The 26,625-nt window shown below is 44.1% G+C and overlaps 3 protein-coding genes across 13 annotated transcripts in view; 2 read left to right on the top strand and 1 right to left on the bottom strand.

Annotated features, from left to right (window-relative positions):
• The first annotated feature begins 60 nt into the window (after positions 1-60).
• On the top strand, positions 61-13,775 carry STKLD1 (serine/threonine kinase like domain containing 1). Of its 6 annotated transcripts, XM_064676778.1 has the most exons (19): positions 61-180; positions 974-1,069; positions 1,547-1,591; positions 2,907-2,981; positions 3,580-3,684; positions 3,868-3,938; positions 4,573-4,688; positions 5,092-5,204; positions 5,304-5,464; positions 5,909-6,039; positions 6,565-6,648; positions 7,844-7,960; positions 8,511-8,645; positions 9,556-9,684; positions 10,504-10,641; positions 11,373-11,501; positions 12,175-12,312; positions 12,603-12,682; positions 13,498-13,775. In XM_064676778.1, the coding sequence occupies exons 1-19, from the start codon at positions 166-168 to the stop codon at positions 13,543-13,545; spliced, it is 1,926 nt and encodes a 641-aa protein (XP_064532848.1). In that variant the 5' UTR covers positions 61-165; the 3' UTR covers positions 13,546-13,775. The 6 variants fall into 6 exon arrangements, with proteins under 6 accessions (XP_064532848.1, XP_064532851.1, XP_064532850.1 ...); XM_064676781.1 differs by lacking the exon at positions 974-1,069; XM_064676780.1 differs by lacking the exon at positions 1,547-1,591.
• Positions 12,984-19,058, bottom strand: REXO4 (REX4 homolog, 3'-5' exonuclease). The gene is made up of 8 exons (XM_064676786.1): positions 18,769-19,058; positions 17,802-18,154; positions 17,351-17,506; positions 16,965-17,158; positions 16,473-16,561; positions 15,879-15,953; positions 15,069-15,143; positions 12,984-14,233 (listed from the first exon to the last, which is right to left on the bottom strand). Exons 1-8 carry the CDS (start codon positions 18,952-18,954, stop codon positions 14,132-14,134), a joined length of 1,230 nt encoding a protein of 409 aa, XP_064532856.1. The 5' UTR covers positions 18,955-19,058; the 3' UTR covers positions 12,984-14,131.
• Positions 18,529-26,625, top strand: part of ADAMTS13 (ADAM metallopeptidase with thrombospondin type 1 motif 13) — a 21,556-nt gene continuing 13,459 nt past the window's right edge. Inside the window, exons 1-13 of one of the 6 annotated variants that reach the window (XM_064676777.1) lie at positions 18,529-18,653; positions 19,845-19,911; positions 20,722-21,005; positions 21,192-21,333; positions 21,710-21,849; positions 22,563-22,646; positions 22,732-22,856; positions 23,614-23,760; positions 24,097-24,231; positions 24,730-24,880; positions 25,514-25,618; positions 26,090-26,241; positions 26,350-26,413. In XM_064676777.1, the coding sequence (XP_064532847.1) occupies positions 18,579-18,653; positions 19,845-19,911; positions 20,722-21,005; positions 21,192-21,333; positions 21,710-21,849; positions 22,563-22,646; positions 22,732-22,856; positions 23,614-23,760; positions 24,097-24,231; positions 24,730-24,880; positions 25,514-25,618; positions 26,090-26,241; positions 26,350-26,413 (1,671 nt within the window). In that variant the 5' untranslated portion in view covers positions 18,529-18,578. The other 5 variants (XM_064676774.1, XM_064676773.1, XM_064676772.1 and 2 more) reach the window with 5 other exon arrangements.

The following is a 26,625-nucleotide window of genomic DNA, read 5'->3' as shown; positions in this document are numbered from 1 at the left end:
CCGCCGCGCCGGCGCGCGGGGGGCGGGGCCTCCGCGGGGGGACACGCCCCCAGCCACGCCCCCCGGCCGCGCGCCCTTAAAGGGGCCGGTGAGGGGGTTCAGAGCCCCCACACGGGCGGTGGCGCCTGAGGGGGGAGGAGGTTGTGGCGCGGTGTGTTCTCGGCTATGGAGAAATACGAGGTGCTGCCGCAAGGGTCCAGGCTCTGCCTGGCCATGAACGGCGTGGTGGGGGTGTAGGTGCTGCTGGAGGGGGGGGTATAGGGTATGTGTGGACCTGGGGAGGGGGTGTCGAGAACCTGTGGGGTAGTACAGGACCGGGAGTGTAAGTGATGCTGGGGGCGTATGTAGGTGTTGCTGAGGGGTATCTGTAGGGTGTATGTGGGGCATATGGCCCTGAGGAGGGTGAGTACCCCTGGGGTTGGTACACAAACATGGGTGTAAATGGCCCAGGGGGGTGTAGGTGGGTACATGGTGCTGGGAAGGGGTCTGTGGGCAGGGCAGAGGCTGTGGATACAGTTACCCCTGTGAGCAGTATATGACCGTGGCTGTAAGTGGTGCTGGGGGTGTAGGTGATGCTGGGGGGGTTGTATGTGGGGTCCATGGCCCTGGGGAGGGATTTGGGGCCAAGGGATGGGGTATGGGTATCCATGGATACAGGACACACCCATGGGTGTAAATGGCCCTAGGGGGAGTGTAGGTGATGCTGGGGGGTGTATATGGGGTACATGGCCCTGGGGAGGGGGTCTGTTGCCAAGGGAAGGGGTGTGGGTACAGGTACCCCTGGAGGCAGCACACAACTGGGGTGTAAAAGGCTCTGGGTGGGTTAAATGATGCTGGAGGGGGTGTATGTGGGGTCCATGGCCCTGTTTAGGGGGGTGTCTATGGGAAAAGTGGTTGGAAGGGGCTCTTTGCCCTGGTTGTTTCCACCACCTGGAGCTGAGCAGGTGCTCTGGGTCTCTCCTGTGCCCGGCAGGTGCTGGAGCAGCTCCAGCCTGGGGCACTGGGCACTATGCTGGAAGCTGAACTGAAAACAGGAAAGGGTGCCCAGAAGAAATATATGATAAAGCAGGTGAGAAGGTGGTTGTTAGGAAAACAAAGAGTCGTGTTTGTCATCTGCAGGGGCACTTCTGATAGGAGACACGTGTAGGGCAGCTCAGCAACTGGGTGAGAATAGGCTTACACCTCACTCTGCTGCTTTTTTGGAAAATTGAAGAGTCAGATCATTTTGCTTGAATGTTGAGGCTCAAAGTGGGGAAAGGGCAGCAGCTTATTTAGGTCCATTCAGAGTGTTATCAGCTCAGTCACTGCTGCCCAGACAGTGCAGAAGCTCTCATGAGCTGTCACACGCTCATTTAAAACTCTGCTTTACCCACAGGTCCTAACGCCAGGACTGCTCCAAACATTAGAGATTTGAGCTATCATTGAAAATTTATGTCACTTCATGCAGAATTTGCAGTCCAGACATCTTGACAAAATAAAACTGTTCTGGCTTGAAGTTCCCCTATCTCTTAGGTGCAATCTCATCCTTGTCTTTTGTTTGGTGCAGGTTGAATGCATTGATCAATACCAAGCAAGTGAGGCCTTGAAGGAGGTATCAGTGCAGCCTTTCTTTACTACTTCACTTACAAAGACCAAAGTCTTAATAGAACAAAGTCTTTTATCTACAAGATTAGCTAAGTAAATAATAAGTAAATCAGAGAGGACTATTTGTGGGTGTTCTCTCTGCCCTCTGCTTGAGCTCAGGCCAGGAGTTTGTATTAATTGTGGTTATATTTGGACATGTAGATTCAAGTGGACAGCTCTTCTCAGAGGATAGTCCTTTCTCAGAGTTTGTATTTGTTTTGTGCTGAAGACAAAGAGCAAAACTCATTTTTTTGTCCTTTAAGCTGAAGGAGAATCTTGATCTGTTTGTAGTTCATTATTAATAATGCAACTTCTAGATAACGTATTTCATTATATATTAATTTCTCAGAGTTGGACTTTTTTTTTTAATGTGAATGGTTTAATTGGTTTTCTTTCTTTGTTGGATTTTGCTTTTTTGTGCAAACTTTTTCCAATGTTTCACATAAGAAGCAACTCCAGAAATACTCTTAAAATACCAAAAATTGTTTCAAGAAAATATGTGAAATAGCACATGATGGATTAGTCTCACAGTGTCCAGAATGCACGGCATCTGGAGTTGGAAAGGGGGGAGAATTCAGATGCTTCATCCTGCTCAAAGAAGCGACTAAAACCACACCAAAACTGGCATTACTAATAAAATTTGATTCAGTTTCTCTGCTGACATCTATTGAAGCAAATATTGAAATAAATGCCAGCTAGGAATGTGGCTCTTTGTAATTTTTGTCTTCTGTCTGCACAACCACAAACACAACTATAGGAGAGGAACTTGAATTCTTTTAACCTTCCACATAATCAGGAAATTTGCTGAAGTAATCAGGATTTGTTAGAGCCTTACACAGAAACCACCTTCAGGGAGATAAACATCTCTCATGTCGTATTTTCTGAGGTTCAAGCTTGCATAGGGGTCACAGGAAATAATGGCTATGCTAGAAAAATCATCCTGACTTATATTCTAAAATGTGTTTTCAGGTTTGGATGTTAGGAACAGGAGAAGGGGGTTGCTTACACACCATCTCCCTGCAGATCAGTTTGTATCCTTGCATCTCACAAGGCATTGAGTCTTAGTGAAATATTTGCCTTAACTCAACTTGAGAATGCAAATATTTAACATAATAAATACACACAAATAAATGTATAAATAAATATACACAAACTCTTCACTTTGGAACAGTTTGATCAGAAATGTGACGTGAACAAGTCAGGGACTGGTTTGGGTGTTATGTTGATGGGAAGGACTGTGGACCCATAGAAAGCTCTCCCTATTTTTTTTTTATTTTGTGCAGGCAAAGGATTTGCTAAAACTTTGTCATTCAAACATCTGTATTTACAAGGAATTGTTTTTGACTTGGAATAATGAGGTGAGAATGGAATGGGATTGGTTAAACTGGAACACGTGGTGTATGTTCTGGGCAGGTGAGCATTTTTACACATTTAAATTTGGGATAATTGGTGTGAGCTACCTAAAAGAAAAGGTTACTTGATTTGAAAGAAGCCTGGTTTTTTAACTCCTGAACAAACACACTGAAAAGCTGTGAATATCTGTGGATTGGAGTATTGCCTGCTGACTCACAGATCCTGATGTGAATCAGTGTGCAATTCTGATTTTTATGCCTGTACAAAAACCCTTTTATAAGAGACCATAAGAACCTGACTTATGTATTTGCAGATTTTCTTCAGTGCTTAGGCAAAATCTGTGTTGATTTTCTGGCTGTATATATGATTTGAACTGTCCCATATGGCTGCAGATAAGATGCTCCATAATGGTGGTTTGTTTTAAAACAACAAATGCTGTTTTTTTTAACGAAAGGAACGAAATATTGTCTCCTCTGTGAGAGATTATTCATCCCAGAACACTTTGGTGGTGGTGAACATCACACCCACCATTTTGCCAAGTGCTTGGGTTTGTCTTTCTTACTGCAAACAATTAGGCAATTTTGGTGTAATGTTTTATTGCAGGTATCATCTCTGTTCCTCTGCCTGGTGATGCAGCACTCAGGCCAAGGAGATCTTTCAGCTCTAATCAGGGAAAAAAGGCAGAAGTCAGAAAAGATAAGAGACGTGGTAAGAAGTGCAGAAGAGGCACTGACAGTCTTGCTGCTTTTAACAGTTTTCCCCCCTGTGTTCCTTCTTTCTCAAAGTCCTCCCCAAAATCTTCAGAGCACAGGTTTTGGAAATGCTCTTTTCAAAAGATATTTGAAAGTTACTGTGTTTGTGTTGCACTTTCATGTCTGTTGCCCTCACCAGGTGGTTCAGAGGCTCCTGGGACAGATGGTGGATGCTTTGTTTTATACACACCAACAAAATATTTTGCACAGGTGAGCAGAAATCTTGTTCTCTTTGTCTGACAGGTCGTTGTTCTTTGCAGTGACTGTTGGCTCAGCTCAGTGCTCAGAGGCAGGGAGTTTTGCTCTTCCAAATGGAGAAGCAGGGGGTTGAAATTCCAGACTTTATATACAGATTAGATTTCTGAGACTTCTGAAGTCATTTATTTCTTGAGTTTTGTCTGAAATTAGCCACTTAAATGGGGTATTACCTCTTGGTTTTTTGAATGGGCTCTAAATTGCCCATCTCTTGGTGGCAGTGATGGACAAACTATATCCTTTGTGTACTTAAAGTAAGAGACAACCCTTGCATTCCATGCTCAGATCAATTTGTGTCACAATCAGAAATTTTAAAGCATTTAAAGAAGAAAATAATTGTGTTTTGGTTGATTATTACTTGTAGATAAAAAAAACCCCAAAAACAAGAACCAAAAAACCAGAACAACACACACAAAAAAGTCCAAACCAATTCTACCTCCCCCCCACCTCCCAGAAAAACCCCAAAAAACAAAAACAACCAAAAAAACCCCAAACTAGCCCTTCTGATGTGTAAAGATGCTGGGGATCTGTAGTTATATATCCATTAGACTCTAATTTCACAGGCTGACAGAAAATATTTGCATTGCAGAAATATCAAGCCATCAAACATACTCGTGACTGGTGAAGCCTCCTTCATGCTTAGTGACTTCAGTACAGAAACACTTATGAAAGATGAGCTGAAATGGAAAATAAGAGTGGAAGAAAGTAGATATTTGTTTTGCTTTTTTTTTTTTTCCTCTACTATGTTTTCAAAAGATTCAGTTGTGGTGGATATTTTTGATCCTCAGAGGAAAACTAGGAAAGGGGAAAAGTTATTTTCCCTTTCCCTTCTCTGCATTATGGTATTTGTCTTCTAAATAGGATATGCACAGGCAGTTGCCTGCAGCATTGTGTTCACAAGTGAAAACTGCAGATGTGTCTGTGAATATGAGCTCTGCAACCAGGACAGTTGGAATCCTTTTTAGCTTTCTACATACTCAGTAACCTCTTAGAAAATTGTCCATTAGTTACAGCGTGTTTTGTAGTCTTTTGTGGCATATCCCCAGTAAAAAAATGCCTAATGTCTGTAGAATATCTCCACATTTAGGTATAATTCTTATTTTAACAGGTAGCAAGTCTTGGATGGCTCCAGAAACATTTGGATTTTCTTTCACTGAGAAATCTGACATCTGGTCTCTGGGCTCTGTTCTGCTCGATGTGATGACCTGCTTTGCTCTGAAGGTAGGTAATAATGTTTCATTAGAGGTTTGAAAGGTCATGGGCCCACCAGGGTGTCTGTAAACGTGTGTGAGAGCTCCTCTGGTCCTGTGCTCTTTCCAGGCAGAAGAGATAACTTCCTTACTGCAGGATATCCGAGGGGATAGCAGCTGTCTGGAGGGAGCCCTGACCCTGGTGCAAAATGCAGATAACACCTATTTGCCCTTATTTCCAGTTGTATGTATGATGCTACAGATTGAGCCCAGCATGAGACCCTCAGCAAAGTAAGTTCTGGCTGCCTTCCCTTTATTTTTTTTTTTGTCCTAAACCCCTCCTGCCTCCACAAGTTGGGAATGTTAGCTCCTGTTGGAAAGGGGTTGAATCAAGATTGCTTCAACAAATCGAGTTATTAAAAAAGTCAAAGACCTGGTGTTCATTCAGAAGTGGACACTACTATGCACAGGTGTCCCTTATTGAAGAGTTACATTATAAATTCATGTTATAAACAGTTTTGTAAGCCATTAACTTGACATCTAAGCATGGCTTGCACAGTGTAAGCTCTTCCATTTTGAAATAAATTGTTTAAATTCTGTCAAAAATAATCCAGTCTTCTCAAAACTAGTATTAGATTTTTTTTACGTCAAAATGAAATAAAACTTTTAGATTTTGTTGTTGTTGTAACTTTCCAGTTCTAACTTTCTGGTACTGCTTTTGTCTCTCAATTCCAGGGATCTGGTCGATGTTCCATTTGTTAGGGAATGCCTGACTTTTGTTGGTGACACTTCAGTAGTACTGAAAAAGTCTTTGCCTCCCAAAATAACAGATCTGCTCCTTGAGGGAGGAATTGGAAGTGTTCTAGGTAATGAGGAGATCAATGTAATGGTGATTTTCATGGAAAATAGACCCATGTGCTTTCTCATCGGGATGTATTTTACTTGGAAATGAGTAATTGGACATTCATTTTACTTGAAATAAAATGGGATGCTGTTTGGAGGAAGGATCACTCATTTTGTCTGCACTGTAACATGTTTGCAAATTTATGCAACAGAGGATCTGCACCATTATTTTCCTTCCAAATAAGGAAGATGTTATTTTAATGTGAAATAGATATTGGAATAATGCATTTAAAGCTCCTATCCCTGCTCTGATTTAAATTTTCAAACAGGTCCCCAAAATACATAATTCCAAATACATTGTGAATCATAACACTTGGTAACATTGAAATGTTTGATGTGTTAGGGGCAAAGTTATTCTCTTTTCAGCAATCACAAACTACATTATTTTCATCCACGTGAATTCACATCTTGCACAAAATAGAGGCAGTTTGAGTGTTTTTTGTAAGTGTTTGTATCTAATGGTTGTTAGAATTTCCTTGGTTTATTAGCATTCATGCAGGCTTCCTGGGATGTTGAAGAAGTCCAGGCTAAAGGCATTCAGCAGCTTGCCAGTTTTGTAAAGGATAAAAGTGGTAAGGCACTATTTTATTAATTTATTTACTCTACTCCTTCCTTGTATTTTGAGATAACAGGAAAAAAATTTCTCATGGCAATAAATGAGAATGAAATTGCTCTTTTCCTATTTCTTATTTTTTGGAACACACTGGAACAGGCCACTTGCTGATAGGATTGTGTTGGTACTTGTTCTGTACATGCTTTTGTTGAACAGCAGAGGGGTTTTACTGGATAAGAAAAATGGACACTGGAAAAAAACAATGATATTTTAATTGGCAACTGAAGTGAATTGAAAAACTGGCATTCGAAGAAGGTAACTTGTACAAGCCCTGGGATGCCTTGGAGGTAATTCCTGGGGCTGTAAGGTTGGCAGAGCAAAAGGAGGCTACACATGGCTCATTTCTTTGTGTCTACTAAAGCTGTGAGAGTGAAGGCTCTATATTTTCTCCCAGAAACTGCACATTTTTCAAATTAAGCTTTCAAATCAAGATTAATAGTTTCAAAGCACCGTGTTAACTCAGTTCTAAAATGCACTGACATTTGACAGTGACAGCATTCTAATGCTGGTATTGGCTTTTGATGGTAAAACACAGGGGTTTTACCCTAGCTGTACTTGATAAAGAAAAAGAATAATTTGGTTTTTTTCCTTAGAGTTACCTCTGTGTTCAACTCTGTTGCTGAAGAAATCTTTTTCTGAGTAATACAGTGGGCTTTGGTTGTAAATAACAAAATGAATGGACCTTTGGGATTCTCATTCAGTCCTGTTTCCAGCAGTACAGGGCTGTGCCCACCTCTGCCTTGTTTGACACTTCTGCACCCCCTGACTGATCCTTTCAGCCTTGAAGGTGCTCAAAAGGGATCCCTAAAATCTGTCCAGTTTTCCTCATAATTTTTGTTACCTGCTTGTGGACACGCTGAACAGCTGTATGGGCTATTCCCAAAGCTCCAAGTCTTCCTAGCACTAGGAGTCCTGGTGAAATACTTTGCTCTGCAGATTCTGAAAAGCTGTTTTAGGGCTCATGCACAATGTTCTTTCTACCCCAGAACTCACTACACTACACAGTGAACAATTCTAGAGTGACTTGAGGAGGAATATGCTGGTTACACTTTGCTTTCCTCCAGAGATTAAAAAAGTCTCTCTGTATTATTCCATCTATACACGTTTTGTCCTCTTTGATTCAAGAATGTTGTCTCAATTTCTTTTCCCCACAGCCTTCCCCCAGCTGTTAAAATGCACAGAAGTGATCACTTTTGCCATGAAGACTCATGTAACTTCTCTCAAGTTACAACTAGATGGCTGCACGTTATTGCTTGAAATTCTTAGTCAAGGTACAGTTACAAGACTTCCTCCTTCTTCTGGGTCATACAGCCTGTCTGTTGTAAAGGTTAATGTAGCAGATAAGGTTTGAAATGGGTTCAGTAGTGCTTTTAGGGGAGGAATTTAAAGTACTAAAGTAAGGTAACCAGCTTTCTGGTTTCTCATGAATTTCCTTCAGGGCTGGCATGCAGGAATTCTGTGTCAATTTTAAATATAGGTTCAGATCTTGGGCAACCAAGTTTGTTTTCATGTTATGTAGAGTGTTACTAGAATGCATAAATAAAAGACTGTGTTTTGGTATTTGAATTTTAAACCATAAAAGGGCTTTTTTTGGTCTCTTGTGTGGTCCTACTGTCACTTTCATGGCAATTTACCCCAATAACACCTGGTAATGGTACAAGCTTGAAAATGCTAAGAATTGTTTCAGAAAATGAAAGTTTAAAGTAATTTTTGCCTATGTCGTGTGAAGAAATGCTGCTAATGGAATGTTCTGCTATGCTCACAGTGGGGAGTTCAGGCTTCATTCAAATCTTTGTTCTCTTCCATTTTTTCTGGTGGCAGCTCTGGAACAGGGTGTGGTGATGGCCCTGGATGAGAGAGTGGCCAGCTGCCTGTTGGCCACAGTGAGAAAACACTCTGGAAATGAAGAGTTACTTTCGTTGCTCTGCACGTTTTTAATGATGGTTTCAGCCAGTGGTGGGTCACCTTGTTCCTTTTTGGGGAATATCTGTATGTTCCTACTTTTTTAAATGAAGCCAAGATGCAATGCAGAACTGACACTTCACTGAGAGATGTGGATGTCTGTGGGTATTAGTTCAATAGTGATAATATTGGTAAGATTGCCTAGATATTGGTAAGATAACACTCCTCCAAGACACACTGCTGAGGCTTCAGGGACTTACAGGACCACTCTAACAGATACAATTCTCTATTTCATCTTGTTTTGGAAACAAGTACAAAGTGGGCAAATAGTAGTGCTTGAGAAAACAAGAGCATAGAACCCGGATTCTATTTTTGACTGTGCCGGGATGTACTGAAACCATTCTACCTAATTTCTCTACTTTGTTTTTTTTGTCCTGAATTTGTAATTGCTAAATATTTATAGTATTTTTAGTTGGTTCCAGTGTCAGTTCAACAGTCATCAGAAGACTGTTTTTATAAATGGTTACAGAAGGACTTAGCAGCAAGAGGATAATATTAAAAAAATAAAAAATTACAGAGTGATGTCTAAGACCAAACTATTTTTATACAGTGTTTCCCAATTCTGAAGCGGGGTCAGTTTGAATCATTAAAATGCAAACATATGAAAAATTGTAATTTGTGCCCTCTCAGTTCCTTTCCTGCTCTGTGAATTTCAAGTCTGTGAGGAAAAAGGATGGCCAAACATCCATTTGAAAGGATCAGTTGTGCTAAACACTGTGCTTAAGTGAATCTTGTTAAAGAATTCGGTCTCTTCTGTTGCTTTCTTTTGTCCGGCTGATTGATGGTCTCATGTTACCGATTTGTTATCACTGTTTAAATACGGTTAGTGCTGCCTGTTTCGAGGTCAGTGAGTGGAACAGAAATACCAGATTGTATAGAATTTCTTTCTCTGTGTTTTTTTCAGAAGTGACTGCAGAGAATCTGAGGAAAGTTGGGATAATTCCAGACCTTCTGTCAATTTTAAGGCGTTTTCTTCATAATGAGGAGATCTGCTTCTCTTGCTGTGGGGTTCTCTGGAGCTTGGCTGTGAGTGGTAAGTAGAACACAGCAAGTATTGTTCTTGCACTCATGTGACTGAAAGGCAGCAGGTATTGTGCCTAATTGAGTTCAGGCATTCCTGTTGCTGGGACTGGATTTGAATTCTTTCTTCCATTCTTTTTCCCTGCCAATGGCAGGGGGTTGGAATGAGAGGATCTCTAAGGTCTCTTCCAACCAAACCAGTCTGTGATTCTGGAGAGTTGTCTCCACAGCAGTACTAGAATAACTTCGTGATCCAGAGTTAAATTAGAGAAAAATAAAAAATAATGCAGATTTCTTTTAGCAACCCTTTATATGATAGGGTGTCAAAGTCAAATATTTACTGTTCAGGCCAAGATATGGCCTGATTTGTTCCTGTGACACACATTTGTGTGGTGTTCTGATCATCAAGGAGGGCTGAAAGCACAGACTGTGCACAATTGCAGCACTTGGTGTGTTTTATTCCCTCTGTGCATCAAGTCACCCATTTGATTTATGTGACCAGCTGAAAATCCACCCTGCAGACCGTATTCTGTCAAAACAGGGGTTATTTTGGGAGGTTTCTTGCTGTGATCCCCATGCATAATTTAAATGAAACCCAGTTCCTGAAGAAGTTTAGCTTTCTCCTATAAACATGGGTATTTATTAGTCTTGCAATGTTTGGATTGGTTTGGTTTGGTTTTTTAGATCCTTCCCTCTGCTGCCGTCCAGACTAAAACAATGTTGCATTACTCCAATGCCAACCCCCTTTAAGGCTTTATTGATATAATTTGACATACAATGATATTATTACTTGATTAAATAACTCTGTCTGATGCATTTCCTTTTTGTTAAGGTAACTCAGAGAATAATGAAGACCAAGCAGTGCTGGAAGGTGCTGTCCCTGTCACCTCTGCAGTCCTTCAGAAACACCTCCAGAACGGAGCAATCGCAGAGTCCGCTTGCTCGGCTTTGTGGGCACTGTCACTCCAAGGTGTGTTTTCCCAGTCTCCTTGTTCCTTGGGTGTGGAAAAGGCTTTTATGTCAGTGGTGATCCCTGAAATCCAGGCTGTGGTGATGCCTGACATCCAGGCTGCTTGGCTGGAGCAGGCTCTGCAGATGGCAGCAGAGTTAGGGACTTGCATCCTTTCTTAGTCACTCTCCCCTGCATTTGCTCCCTAGCTGTCTAATGAAGAGATTTTTGATGAGCTGTAGCAATTAAATCACCAGATAGTGCTAATGGTGACTGCCCTGTGGGGCAGCCACACCAACCCTGTGCTGTGCAGAGTGTGCAGAGCACTCTGGCTTCTCCCTTAACACCAAGAATCCCAGCTGTGTTATTTCTTTGAACACAGCATTGGTGTTGTGCAGCATGGGCTGGGAGGTTTGTTTTTATGCCATTTGCTCTGTTAATCAGGAACAATATTTCAGATTAAGAAGGAAAACACATCTCTTTCATTGTCATGTGCACTAAGGAACCCATCCTTGCAGTACTGTTTTGTCTTATTTCTTGCTCATGAAAGAATATTGCCACAGTTTACCTACTGCCTGCTCTTGTGCCAGTGTTCCACTGGGAAAAGCTGAGAAAAACACCTTTAGCAATCTCATTTCTAGTCCCCACCAGCAGAATAGGTTGAGTATTCAGGACTCTCCATTCCTTTTGGCTTGGAGAATATTGAAGTTTTGGTCTTTTCTGTGTGTTTTGTTTGTTGTTTTTTTTTAAAGGCTGTTTAACTGACAGTGACTATGAACCCACAACAGCACTTTTGCTGGAGGCACTGAGGATGAACCCAGAAAGAGCAATGCTCATGAAGAATGGCTGCCTGGCACTAGCCAGCTTCATAAGGGTGTCTGGTAACATTCAGCAATTCTGTTTTTATTAATTGCAAATCAGCTCAGAAGTGGATTTTTCTGTATAGATCAAGACTCATAGTGGGATTGGGATTGACCTCTGCTCTCTGAATCTTTTCTTGCAGGACTGGAAGAGGAAATTGTGAAAGTGGGGTTGGGACTTTAATTTTTCCATGAACCAGAGAGTTTGTGGACTCCTTGTGCCTGGAGGTGTTCCAGGCCAGGCTGGATGGGACTTGGAGCAACCTGGAATAGTGGAAGGTGTCCCTGCCCATGGCAGGGCATTGGAACGAGAGGATCTTTAAGGTCCCTTCCAACCCAAACCATTCTGTGATTCCATGAACCCAGTATTAGATCAGAACAGTCTGATCTATTAGTAACTTGAGTGCTTTGGTAGTTATTTTATGATGGTGTTTCAACTGTGTGAAAGGGTAGATATCAATCAATGTGAAAACAAGAAACATCAAAATCACTTCTGCCATGCACGACAGTGTCAGCTGCAAACATGGTCTACTTGTTGCCCAAATATGCTTCAGAATAGTTTTTAGGGAGACTGAAAATAATGGGCAGGATTTTCTGAACATATGACATGTGTGCTAGCTGGTGAGGGGTCTGGGAAGCAGATCATGCAGTCTGCAGCTACCAATGAGCCCAGCAGTGTTTGTCTTCCTTCCAGAAATAGCAGCTTTGACATTTATAACGGACTCGAAAGGCAGTGGAATAGAACTGATCAAAGATGTTTATCACCTTCACTTTGACAATTCAGGAGTGGTGGGAGCTCTCTGTCTGCTGATGAAGGAGATGGCTCAGTATGGTGAGATGGCTGGTGCTGTTATTTGTTGAGTTTCCTTCACCCCCAAAACCAGTAAAACCATAAAAGCAGCTGCTCAGGGACATGTTAGTTGCTCTCAGGTTTATGTCTGAGAAAGGAGGATGAATTGGAACTGAAAATTCAACTCTCCTACTCTGATGTTAAAATGCTGTGATTTCATCTCATCTTGCCTTTTCCTTGTGTAGATCCATCCTCTCCCTGTGCTCCTTTAGCTCCTGCCCTGTTGGCAGTTGTGCTATAACCATAAATTATCCTGTTCATTGACACTGCAGATGAGGTTGTGCTGGATATGGTGTCCCAGAAAATGGACAAACTGCTGTCTGAAATAAAAATCCAGTTTCCATTTAGCATGGTATGGAAAAAGTCTCTGATAATAATGAGTAGATGCTTAGTATATTATTTCTGGGGATGGATTTGATAATTTTCAAATAGCTGGAATTACATGATGCATAGATTTAGAGAATTAGCTGTATGTGGGGTGAAGAGTGAGTTTGTAAAATAGTTTAACTGCTGAAAAAAAGTTGTTGAAAGGGTTTTTTTCTTTAGGCTGTAACTTTTTAAAAACTATGTTCTGGTCTCCTGCAACAACATATTAATTTACTGTATTCTTCATACTAAACCAGGCTAAAGTTTACAGGAAAAAAAAGCTTAAGTACATTACATCCAATTTATTTTTGGTTTGGAAGTGGCATTCTTAAAAAAACAAACCGACAAAAGCTTTCTAGTAGTTTGTATGAAGATTTAACTTACATTAAATTTCAACACTGAAAGAAGGAAAAACCTGCAAAGTTATCTGAGCTGCTTAATGTGTTACACTAATATTTCCTTTGCAATGGCTTGCTGTCAATAAACCAATGAGAAGTTTGTTCATCAGGCCAGTAAAACTGGTTAGTCCTAACTTTGGTGGTTTTAGTTATGCATTTACATAATTGGCTTCAAAGTTACAGTTACAAACTGTTCTCCAGCGTCTCCTGCAGGCATTGCAGGAAAAAGTAATCACAGAAGGGCAGAAAGCTCCCTGTCCTGTTGTCAGCCTCCTTCATTGTTATAACAGCAGCCACTTTAAAGACCTATGTTAGACACAGTGTTTTTATTAATAAATGAATACAAAAATAAGTGAAGCAACAAGGTAAACTTGTATTTGACAGTTCTCACATTTCTCTCCAGGAGATAATGACCCTCGTGGATGACACACTTTTGAAACTGCAGAAGTAAAAGGAAAACTTTTTGTCTAAAAACAAGACTTGTACACACTTGGATATAAAAGCTTGGATCCTCCAGAAATATTTTAAAGGATTTTTCCTCACCAGAAGATGAATATTACATATATTATATAATATAAAACCAGGTATATATTGTTGGTTTAGGTACCACAACTGTGTGACTAACAGCAATAATTTAGAATTCACCTTAACATATCTGAAATAAAGATTTTAGTCTTAGAAGTTCTGGCAAAGCAATGACAGCTTCTTCCTTCACCTACCATAATTTAATTTTTTTTTTAACTTATTCAGTGTGTATTTCCTTTACAGAAGTTTAACTGATGAAGTTCTTCACAAATGCAGGCATTTGTTACAAATGTTGTTTGAACACAAGGATTGGTAGTAGGCATAGAAACCACCCAGAAGGGATACCAGCAGGATTCTTGGATGGCAGCATTCCCACACTAGGGTAGGAAGTGTTGTCTTTGCATTGATTTTTAGGAAGTAGCTGCTGACAGTTCTGACTTATCTCTAAATTAGTCCTGGAATGTGACAGGAAATCAGCAAATGCTGCAGGTAAAAGCACAGGGTAGAACCCTTCAAGTTTTACAATTTTTGTTGTTGGTTTTGTTCTTAACAGCAGCTTCCCATTTCTTTTTCTCCAAGGTGTACAGTCTCATAGCTGCTTGTGCATCCTGGATCTGAAAGAGAACAGAACAAACAGGAGCCTAATGAAACACAGTTGCTTTAAGAACATTATTGTTAATAATCATGGAATCACACAGTGCTTTGGGTTGGAAGGGACCTTAAAGCTCCTCTTGTTCCACCCTCTGCCATGGGCAGGGAGACTTTCTGCTATTCCAGGTTGCTCCAAGCCTTGTCCAGCCTAGCCTGGAACACTTCCAGGGATGTGTGGTAATAAGCAGCTAAATCTTCCATCATTTTAATATATAATTTCAATTGATATTTATCTGGTTTTAGATTTAGGCTCTGTGACTACTCAGAATGTGTGGGCCACCACAAGGCTCTGTGCTTCTTTCTGACTGTCACTTGGAAAGTCATAATGAGAAAATTCTCTTGATACATTATCTTAGAAATAGGCTCCCAATCTGCCCTGCTTTCCCAATTCATTCCTCTCTTATATCCTCCTGTCCACTGAAAGAAAGGAACTAACTGCTGAGGGTCAGGTGGAGCCTCTCACACTATCTATCCATCCCCTCACAGTACAAGGGTGCAGAATGCTGCTTTTAAGGTAAGCAGTTGATACTTGATCATTACTTCTTTTCTCTGGAGATTTTAAAATGACAAGGATTAATATTTTTAATCAAAATACAGATGATTTGTGCAAAAGCTGTTTATGAAAATAAGGAAACGTAACAGTAAGCAAGCTTAGATGATAATCTCACTGCTGCTGGTGTTCAAGCAGAGCTTGCTGACTTTTGGCTGGAATGATGGCACAGCATTCTGGATTGAACCCAGATCCCAGAGCTAATGTGTTGATCTACCCAAAAATGTATGTTCTGATGAGATACCTACCGAGCTGTGCTCTGATGTCTGCACCTTAACATTGAGCAGGGTCTCACAGAGCAGCTTCAGTGATGGCCTTGAACTCTAGAAACAGACAAGATCATAGTCATGCTGCCTCTTGAAATATACAGAGATGTGTAAATATATAAGTATAAATATATATATAAAAATATATAAATATATATATATATAAATACTAATTCAAGTGTATTCCTTAAAGAATAGCACATCTTAGCTTACTGCTGAAATCCCAAGAATAATTAATGAAACATGAGATTTATGCGTGCACTGCTGAGAGGATTCTTTTTGTACTACCATAATCCTAAGATTTATGTTTGGGGTGCTTAGCTGTGGAAAAAAAACCCCTGAATATCTAGTTACAGAACTTAAAATACCTCCCAATAATCTGAACCTCTACTCCTGCATTCTAAGCAGAAACTTGAAGCCATCTATATTTTTATATCCCTATGGAAATGATACCATTAAGAAGATTGCATAAGCTTTGCTCTAAGTAGAACTCTACCATCTTATTTTGCTGTCCAGAAAAGTGTTATGAAGCCCATGAGAGTGCTAAAAATGGGAAAGCCATGGAATTTTGTGCACAGGTGTTACTGATAATGTGAGCACTGAACTAAGTAGCTTATGGAGGTATTTCAGACACTAAGTAAGCGTTGGACTAGACTGGTATTTTCGAGTGCCAAAAATGAGGCATCCCTGTTCCAGGTAGGAAAGAAGGAACAGGGTCAGGTGGATGCACAGGAATGAGCCAGCAGCTCCAGAGTCAGTTAACTGAGGTGCACTTTCCCATCAGTCTCTTACCTTGACTCTCTCTCTGAAAGGTTTATATCTCTGTGTGTCCCTTATCTTCTTCTGAGGGTGATCAAGAAACAGGACCTACAAGAAATTACATTTCCAGTCCAAAACATGCTGTGGCGTGAAACTTCTTACAGCTGAATGTACAGCTGCCTGCTGTTCCCATCTAGGAGATACTTCAAAACCATGAAAGGACAAGACCAAGATCATGCAGTAACTGGCTGGATTCAGGATTCACAGTTCTACTTGGTGTGAGAAACAGAGATGAAGCTGGAGGTGCCTGCAGAGACCACCTGCAGTGCTGGCACAGGATGACATCAGGTACCTGTCTCAGGTAACTAGGACCAGACTGCTGGGCTTTGGGGACTAAGCAAAGCATGCACAGGGCTTTTCCCTCATTCTGTTTCATTCCTGGCTCTTTAGCAGCAACAGAGTTTGGAAGCTGAAGAACTTTAGTGGGCAAGTGATTAGGGCTGTAATTGGTGCTTTATCAGTGAGAGAACAGTGATAGAGCTGTGGTTTGCAGGAGTTCAGGTGTGTTCACCTGATCCAGGATGATGTGTCAGAAATTTAATCAATCTCAAATGTGCAGCCACGTACCTTCAGATCATTCTTTAAAGCATGTCCAACCAAAATCCTCCCGTTCAGGATGTCAGCAACCTCCTTCTGAACAGTTTTAAAGTCTTCACCTAAAAATGCCACACAAGGAAATGCTTTCCATGAGCAAACTACAATTAAAACACTGCATCTTTTCTGTGAAAGCAGTTGTGTCCCTGGGGCTGTAGTTATGCAAATTGTACAGTACACTAAATCCTCTGCTCATTAGACAATTCCATAAAGAGAGCATGAAAAGGAGATAATTTTTCTATTATTCCCATACCATAATCCACCAGTTAATTTCTTCAAGGGCAATAGTGATAACTCTGTAAGAAGTACTTCTCCCCACCATTTTTCTTAGCTTTAACATAAATCTTAGCATTTTGTTTTCCCAAAATAGGTCTAAAACTGTTCCAAGCCCAACCAGTCGGGCTTCAGTGACAGCCTGTTAATTTTCCCTCCTGAAAGTACATTCTGGGGGAACACCCCTCCTACCTGCATTGATATTCTGAGGGCGTATGCCACTGACAGCTGTCCTGTAGTCAGTCACCTTTTCTGTGGGCTTGACATACTTGTCATAAATGCACTTCCCAAACTGGTTCACGATGGACACTCGAGCCACAATGCTGTCCTCCCCCTTGGGGCCCACCCCCACCATCTCACAGTCCATGGCTACAGCTCTTGTCAGCCTGAAAGACAAAGGACAGCTTGGTGACACCTCTGTGTGCAGCTCACAAGGTTTACAGGTTGCTTCCAACAGGGGAAAAAGTCAGTCAGCAGAGGCAGGGAGATGTCAGCCCACACTGTTCACCTGCAGATCAGTTTTTAGCAGCTCCTCTCGATGCCTCTGCTGCCATCCTTCCCCCTGGAATGTCACTCACCCATCAGAAGCGTTTTCCTTGACCAGCACCTGCTCCACAGACTCTTTGGATGGGTCTGTTTCAAGTCCCATGTTTCTTCTGGCAATTTTTGCTGCTTCAGGTCCTATTGCTGCCTCGATATCTTTGGGGTCAACGTCATCAAACCAGATGTCAGCCCTGGTAAGAACAGATTTAATTACATTTATGGCCTTAAAGCAGTCTGGTGTCTGTCTGGTGTACAATAAGCCAGTTTATTTCTTAAATTGAGAAATAAACCCTGAAAATTAAGGTCTAGTGCTGTCACTTCTGCAGGTTTTTTGCTATATCTGAGGAGTAGGGGCAACATGGGCCTTATTTCTTCCAAAATTTATTGTGGAAGAGTGCAGCTGTTTTGAATGTACCTTTCTGTGCTCCTTACTTAAGCATCCCCAAATGAATATTCCCATCCAGGTGTGATGCCTGAAGTACTCACTCCTTGGGCTGCTGCTCCACGTGTTCCTCAGCTTTCCTCCTCTTATGTTTTAAATCATCCTTCTCCTTCATGACATTGCCATTTTTCCTTTTGTCTCTGCAGCCTTTTCCATTGTTTTTGGTGCCATTTAAATTCTTGTTCACTTCAACCCCCTTGGATTTTGGCTTAGACAAGGGAGGACTCTCTTTAGCAGAACCACTGTCCATCTTCTTTGTGGGTTTGGCCTTTCCCACATTCCCATTGAGAGCTGGGACTTCTGGGCTTTTGGCTGCTTGGACTGGCTGCTTCTTTTTGGTGTCAGTTTGACACGTAGAGAGGGACTTGTTGGAGCCATTTGCCTTTTGTTTCAGTAGCTAAAATGATAAAAAGGAAAAAAGGATAAAGGGAAAGAACCTGGAAAAGAGAAGCTTTGGGGTGATCTAATTCCAGTATCTGAAAGGAGCCTTCAAGAAAGATGGCGAGAGACTATTTACAAGGGCCTGGAGTGACAGGGGAATGGCTTCAAACTGGCAGGGTTGGATGGGATAATAGGAACAAATTCTTCCCTGTGAGGGTGGTGAGGCCCTGGCACAGGTTGCCCAGAGAAGCTGTGGCTGCCCCATCCCTGGAAGTGTTCAAGGCCAGGTTGGACGGGGCTTGGAGCAGCTTGAGATAGTGGAAGGTGTCCCTGCCCATGGCAGGGTGTGGGTTGAGATGGGCTTTAATGTCCCTTCCAACACAAACCATTCCATGATTCTGTGATTATCTCCCTCTCCAGAGGACTCCTGGACTTTCCAGATGGCTTTAGGGGAATTACCTACAACGGGGCGTCCCAAATATCGGCACACCCCCCTTTTATTTACTGACACAAAGGTGATGATTATTGTTAATTACCGGGCAGAGCTGCACTCGGGGACTGCCCGCATGGCCCCTCCCAGCCCCCGGGGACGACTCCGGCTCTCCCTCGCGCATCCCCCGGTCCCCTCACCTCCTGCAGCGCCTTCCAGTTGGAGGAGAACTCCTGGGGGTCGCGTGGGGGACGCGCCACCGCCATCCCGGGGCCTTTCGGGGCGCCTTCCCCGCGGCCCTTCCTCCTCCTCCTCTTCTTGCCCTTCCCGCGGGCCGCGGCGCTCGGCCCCGGCGCCTGGGGCTCCGCGGGGCTCTGCTTCGCCATGCGGGGGGCAGAGGGACGGGATCAGGACTGGGATCGGGATCGGGATCGTGGGGCAGCGGGTCCCAACCGGGCCGCGCCTCCCGCAGGGGGACCGGCACAGCGCCGCACCGCCCCGGCGGGGAACGCCGCCCCGCGCTTGGGTTCCGGGGGCGAGGGGTGCCGGCTGGGTCACGGGGGTGGGGGGTCATGGAGGGATTCCCCCCCCATGGGGACACCCCCCTTCGTCCCCCACAGGGACACGGAGCCCCCGAGCCGCCTCTGGGCCGGCGGGGCTGGCGCGCACCCTTGGAAAGCCGCGGGCATTGCGCAAGGGCGGGCGGGCTCCAGCTGCCGGAGCGGCCCCGGCCCCCCGCGCCCCCGCCGCGCTGAGGCCCCGCTCGAGCGCTGTTTGTTTGCTCCAAGCCCTGTTTGCTCTCCCCTTCCGCTCCACGTGATGCTCTGGGCCAAAAATCGCCCTCCTCGTCCCTGGGCCGGCGCGGACAGCGCGGCTGCTCCAGGATGATGGTGGGCTGGGCGGTGCGGGCGCTGGTGATGCTCCCGCTGGGGCTGTGCTGGCCCCGAGAGGTGAGTCTGAACCTCCGGAACACGCGGCTTTCCAGGAAGGCTTTCGCGTTTCTAAGAAAAAATAATAACGGAGGAGAGGCGACGCGACGTTGTTTCTAAGCCAAAATCCGCCCGGCCTCGCTAATCACGGAGATAAAGCTGTTTCCCCCGGGTGGCTGCTGTGCAGCCCGTGCTCAGCGCGGAGCAAAGCCATGAGAACTTGGCGCTGGGACTTGTTGAGCTGTTGGCTGGAGTTCCTTCCAGGTCAGGTTCAGTGAGCGATAGTCTTGTATCCATTTGTTTTTCTTAAAAAAACCGTAAAGCTATTCTTCTTCTTCTTCTTGCAGAAATTCCTCAGTGCTCTGGATGCAGAAGCTGTTTTCTCCTATTTTGGAACTAGCTCGGTTGCTGATGGTATGCAGGGCTCCGTCCTTCTTCATTTTAGAACACATCTGTCAGTTCATTTCTAATCCTTTTGATATCTGATAACTCTAAGAACGCTTATTAACAACCCCTGATCTGACAAGCATTGGGTGTTTCTGAGTTCCATTGCTCAGAGACAATCAGTGCCTCAGTGTGAGAGTGGTTGAAGAACTAGGTCAGCATTTGAAATCTGCTGAAGGAGATATGCTAAACCTCTTTCCACATTTCTGCTGTGGTCCTCATCCTCTGTATTGGTGTTTTTCTATGAGATGAACAGATCCAGGTCTGCTGAGTGGGAAGCTTTAGATTAAGGATAACTTTAAATGTATTTGGTAGTTATTTTTTAAAAATAAATGTATGGAGAGATAAGTATTCCAGGTCTGGATTGATGATAGTTAAGAATAAAAATGTGTTTTGATGTCTCAAATCCCTAAAGGAAGGGTATGGTCTGTGTGTGAGTTCACCTAGAGCTCATCCTTTCTGGGTTATGATAATTCCCACTCATTAATACTTAACATCCGTGGAAGTAAAACTGTCCCAGTCTTTGTTAAATGAACTGTTCTCTTTATTGAGAGAGCAAAAGCACCAATAAATCAAGAGCCAGTTTCTGTTGTCAGTTCCCAATCAGATTATTCTCAGTTTGGAATACATGAAAGCACAGAAATTCCTTGACCCCAGAAGGCCACAGTTGTCATTTGGAGAGCATTTTTCCTAGGGAGACAGACCATTACACTGAGTTTCTGTGTATCATCATTTCTCATAACTGTTCCCCTTGTTCTGGTCTTGTTTAATTTCTTTCAGTACCTGAGTTTGTTGTGGCTGAGCCAACTTGCCCTTGCAAGGAAGAGCAGGTTGGGCTGATGCCCTGTCGGATCCAGCACTGCTCCATCGAGGCCTGGGGAGAGCTCTTTGCCTTTGAATTTCTAGAGGACCATGCCCTCCTTTCCTCATCCTTTGTGAGCAATCAAGTGGTGAACTCTTCCTTTAGCTTCCTGAAGAGATTCCCAGGGAACTGCTTTGCAGGAGGACACCCACTGCAGCCTCCTGGGGCCACGAGTAGAGTCACTTACTGTGAAGGGCTGTTGGTGAGTATGTACTGAACTGCTACATGAGCTGTTACAGCCCCTGTAGCTTTGCAGCTTCGTGCACCAAACTTGTGAACCATCCACTTAATAAATCTGAGCTTGACAAAGGGAGGATATGGCCCACAGTTCTCCACTGATACCAAATATCTTTGGGATAACTCAGAGATGGAATTTTATCTGCTTTAGCAAGGAGTTGTCGTTGTGGATGAGGAAAAGATTCACATCAGGCCAGTCAGAAGCAAAGATGTGGCCCTGCTGAAGGTCCTTGGCTTCTCCAGACCCCACATTCTCTTCAGAAGTCCTGCAGCAGAGGCAAAGACAGCAAGAGGTAATGGACATGAAGAGGAAGCCCTGCTTGGAAAAACTGTCTGCTGGTAGTGGGGCTGCTTGCATAAGCTCAGGGGAAAAAGTGATATTTAGAAATATATGAGTAGGCTTGAAAACATTTCTCACCTCACTAACCCCAAACTTTTCTCACCTCACAGTTACTACCCACAGGTGTAACCGGTGTGTTTTCATGCGGGTAGTTGTTATTTTGGTGGCACAGGTGTGTTATTAAGGATGCTGGCAGGTGAAAGAAACCACCAGAAGTGGGAAACCTGAGAGAAGTGGACTTCCAGCTGTGTTATTCTATCCTTGGGGAAAAGGGAGTGGACCTGTGGAAGCTTTTATGTTGCATTTTGAACTCCCTTTGTGCTCTCCAGCAGGGTGGGGTCCTCCTCGCCTGCAGAAGAGGGCTGAGGGAGCTGTCAAACATCTGGAGCTGATGGTCGTGGCAGGTCCAGATGTTTTCTTGTACCACAGAGAGGACACGGAGCGATACATTCTTGCCAACCTGAACATTGTGAGTAGCCCTCTGTTTGGAATGCTGTCCCTGTGTGGGAGCTCCCAGGCTGTGTCACAGGCAGGACCTTTCAGGGGGGTTGTGGCTACCTGCCCCTGGTACAGAGCACTGCTCGTGTGCAGGACATTCCTCTCTGCTTCCCTTGGCAAACTTCCCTTGCACGAGAAGCTGCATGAATAAAACAGGGTGTTAAAAGTTTTTGAGTTATAACCATAAAACCTATACAGAAAATGTAGCTCTTATTCATTACAAATATTTTTGTAAAACAGATAAAGAGTTTTACCACCCAAGCCTTGATTAAGTCCCTGCTGCTTTCAGTGGAATTGAACTAAATCCACTGAACAAATCTTACATTTTAATCTCAATGATTGGTTTCTGTTAGAGTTTTTCTAAATGACTGCCTGTACTATTATTAAGAATTTGTTTGTGCATTTTCTGTGTGTGTGTACAGCAAAAAAATTCTTTAGCATTCACTCTCCTACCCTATGAAACTGTTTTCCTTGCAGATCCTTCTTTCTGCTTCAGCCATATCTGACAAGTCTAACAACAGTTCTCATCTCTTGGCAGATTTATTTACATTTGTAGCACATATGCTGATGTTGTTCTTCCCAGTGATTTTGTAGTTACCTCTGTAGTGGGTGCTGCCCTGCTCTTGGGAACAGTGGGAGTCACTGAGGTGCCTTCTGTATTGAACCCTTTCCATCTCTTACCAGGGAGCAGAGCTGCTCAGAGACGCCTCACTGGGGGCTCATTTCAGGGTTCATCTTATGCAAATGCTGGTTTTGAGAGAGCCAGAGGTAAGCAGGGAGGACTGTAATAAGGTGTTGTCCAAGGGGTTTCTCAAAGCTGTTTGGAATGTGCAGACTTGTGCCTCCCCTCCAGGCAGAGCTGAACATCACCACAAACATCACCTCCTCGCTGATCAGCGTCTGTGAGTGGAGCAAGAAGGTGAACCCCCAGAACGACTCTGACCCCCAGCATGCTGACATTGTCCTCTACATCACCAGGTCCTGGAGCAACCCTGCCCTGGGAGGGACTGGGAACAGGGAGGGAACAGGGCTGCTGGTGTTCAGCGTTTACCGCAGTGACGGTGACTCGCACCGAGTCTTTGGCAGTGGGTTGATTCTGCTGGTTGGGGCTGATTCTCCTGCCCTTTGTGTAATGCAGTTAGTCAGAGATGCTGTTCCTCCAGTTTCTAAAGGAAGTGGGATATTCCCCCAGGCTGGAGCAGACATTGTGTGCTCCCAGAGCAGCACAGCCAAACCCACTGCAGCTTTTTGTGGGCAGAAAAGTTGAACAGTAACTGGAAGTGAAAACCCACTGGTGTTTTCTATGCAAGATTCCTGGTGCTATTCCTGCTCAGACATTTTGTCTGACTGGCAGGCTCCTTGCTCTAAATTGCCTTGGTTTGTCAAATTTGTCAAATGCAACCTTTTCTTGAGTGCAGTGAGTTTTGTTTCGTGCTCTTTCTTCAAAGAGATGAGGATACTGCTCTGTCTTTTGCAAATAGGATTATGTCATTTTACTCTGTTCTGCTCCTCTGAGGACATTTGGATTTTTAAATGTAGAATCATCATAAATTTTGAGCAGTGGGACCCTACTGCTACAGTCTTGCTCCAGGGAACTCCATGTGTCAAAAGAAATGTTAGATTGACAGAGTTAGACCAGGAAAGCTCAAAGAAATTCAGCTGAATGTCTGTGCCTAACTTTATTAGCTGTGGTGGTTCCTTGCTCTTTCCTCTGTATCTGCCTCCCTTACTTTAGGTTTGACCTGGAGTTACCTGATGGGAACAAGGAGCTACGTGGAGTGACCCAGTTAGGGGGAGTCTGCTCCTCATTCTGGAGCTGTGTGATTACCCAGGACACTGGCTTTGACCTTGGAGTCACCATAGCCCATGAGATTGGGCACAGGTCAGTAGGAAAGCCCCAGAACTGCCCAGTAGGTTTTACTCAAGTAAAAATGTTCCCCATTTTAAGGGATTCTGAAGAAGGAAAAGGATCTCTTGACATAATGGGGAGTTTCCTATGGATAATTCTACACTTTTGGAAAAATTTCCTTGCATTTCTTGCATTCCTGCATGTTCTGTGACAACTTTGAAGCTGCAAAGAGGAGAGAAAACCTTTGTGACAACAGTGGAAAAAAGGGCTGCAGAGGGAGCTCAGTGCTCGCTTAGAGAAGAGAGGCTCTGAGGGAACCCAGCCTCTGGGTTTCTTCTGCTCAGGGCACTGTGCTGCTTTCTGTTACAGCCTTGGAATCCCCCACGATGGAGAGGGGAATCAGTGCAGCAGCAGTGGTTACATCATGGGTTCAGCAGGAAACCACAACAGCATCGACCTCACGTGGTCACCGTGCAGTCGGGAGCAGTTCCTGGCTCTTGTCAGGTAAGGGAATGGACAAGTTCTGCTGTTCCCTCTGCTGGGAGCTTAGGAGAGGAAATGTCAAAGAATAAAAAAAAAAAAAGAGGAACAGTGAAAAGCTTGGGGTTTGGTTTTTTCTGAGGTTAAACCCAGTTTTTGCTTCATGTAGCTGGAAATGACTTCAGTTAGTGCCTGACATGCCTGGGCTGTGTTGGATTTCTCAGACACTGGCTCAGCCTGGACATTTTATTTACAACATCAGAGCATCTATGTTCAGACAAGCACTGCAGGCTGTGTTCTGGCTGGGTGCAGAACAGGAATGGGATATAACTTCAGCAGCAGGGAACTGTGAGCATCTCCAGGCAGCTGCTGCAGCTAAATCCATCACAGCCCACAGCGAGCATGTGTTGTCTGGGAAAACAACAGCCAACTCCCAGAATGAAACTCAGCACAAGTTTGCAAACATGTCATTGTCCTCACTGCCCACAGCTGGGAAAGTGATATTCCTTATGTTTCTATCAGTACAGGCCAAACAAGCTGCTTGAATGACCTGCCGGACATGGACGGCAGCATCCCTGGATGGAAGCCTGGCTTGTACTACGGAGCAGATGAGCAATGTAAAATAGCCTTTGGGAGTGTTGCCACAGCTTGCACCTTTGCTGACAGCAATGTTGTAGGTAGAAAGTTTGTCTGTCTTGCTAAGGGCAGCAGGGAAATGTTCTGGAGCCAAAGTTCAGGAAAAGGGGGCTGGCGACGTTTTTATTCTAAAGGGATGGGAGGTGTTTTTCTGCCACAGATTTTTTTGGCAAAGAACAAACCTTCAGAGGCTTTAAAAATGCTTCCCTTCTCTCCATCCTCCACATAAATCTCCTTTAAGGTTTGCACAGTGGGGTGCTGTTGCACACAACTGACCTGGCAGTGCAGGGTACACCCACTTAGGGTCCTGCCTTGGGGAGCTCTTGTTCACTGGATTCCTTCAGCTTCCCTGCCATGGCTCAAGTGCCCTTGTCTGACAAACACAGCGTGGCTAATAGCTGCCATCTGGACATGTTTTGTTAATGAGGAAGCACAAAGGTGGGTGAAACTTTAATTGCTTCACTTGATCATCTCCCAGCATTACAGCTGGAAGTGAGGGTCTTTTGACTTGCCCACAACTTTGCCCAATAGCAGAAGAAATGATTGAACTTGCATTGTTGGTACTGTGGGAAAACCAAACACCTGGGACATGGCACCATTTAAACTTTTGGGCCTGCTGTGTTGATGACTGAACAACTCTCTGAACTCCCTGAATTTCTTGTCACACCAGGACATATGTAAAGTTCTCTCGTGCCATGTACAACCAGCAGACAAATCCAGCTGTACTCGGCTTCTGGTTCCCCTCTTGGACGGTACTGAGTGTGGGATCAATAAGGTGAGGAGGCTGCTGATCTGACAGAAGTGGGTGTGGGTGCTTTGGAGCTCAGATAGCAAGACATTGTCAGGGGCTGGAAGGTAAATGGCACTCTGTGCCCCTTGGTCAGGGAGCTGAGGCCAGACGTTCCAGTCATAAACTGGTACCATTATATCCTGATGTTGGTGTTTCCACCTTGTCTGTATCTCTGGAGTTGCTTTGCAGTTCTGTAGCCTGATGTCTGAGCTCTCCTCTAAGACTTTGCTCTCTACTTGAAATGACCTATCTGTTCTTTGTTTTAACCTCAAACTCAATTAGACCCTAATTAGGAATGGGACTCTTCAGCCTCTTGTGAGAAGGTGCCTCATTTATCCTGGGATTCTCTGTTACTTGCCTGCAAAATGACGGGGACTTGTGCCACCCTTGTAGATCCCAGCCCTGCTGGGTTCACTGTGGTGCTGCTGCCAGTTTTGTGTGTGTTCTTGGTCCTAGTGGTGCTCCAAGGGCCAGTGCAGCTCTCTGGAAGAACTGAACCCCATGGCTGTGGTCCATGGGCAGTGGTCAGCCTGGAGCCCCTTCTCCCCCTGCTCCCGCAGCTGCGGCGGCGGAGTCGTGGTGAGGCAGCGGTTCTGCAACAACCCCAGGTGAGAGGGGGGCACCTGGCTCTTTGCAGGGCCTTGGAGGGGCTGAGCCTTGCTCTCTGGCTGCCACAAACCTGAGGCTCTGCTGAGGAGTTCTCCTGTCATTCCCAGGCCTGCTTTTGGGGGGCAGGAATGCCGCGGTGCCAGCATCCAAGCGGAGATGTGCAATACACAGGTAACGGAGCTCATCACATCACCTGAGCTTTTGTCTTAACACTTTGAGAACTGGTTTTTGACTGTACACAACAGCTGACTGCTCTGGGAAGGAGGACTAAAGATCTGGTGTGCAGCCTCCATCTGTTTGACAACAGGAGAGGTGTTTGTGCCACTGAAGGCAGCAGTATTATTTAATAGCATTGTTCACGTTTAATGAAGCATTTTCTCTAT

The sequence above is a fragment of the Pseudopipra pipra genome, chromosome 20 (assembly GCF_036250125.1).
Source record: "Pseudopipra pipra isolate bDixPip1 chromosome 20, bDixPip1.hap1, whole genome shotgun sequence".
Classification (NCBI taxonomy): domain Eukaryota; kingdom Metazoa; phylum Chordata; class Aves; order Passeriformes; family Pipridae; genus Pseudopipra; species Pseudopipra pipra.
The sequence above is the reverse complement of the archived record's forward strand: the minus strand, read 5'-3'. Positions and strand labels throughout refer to the sequence as shown.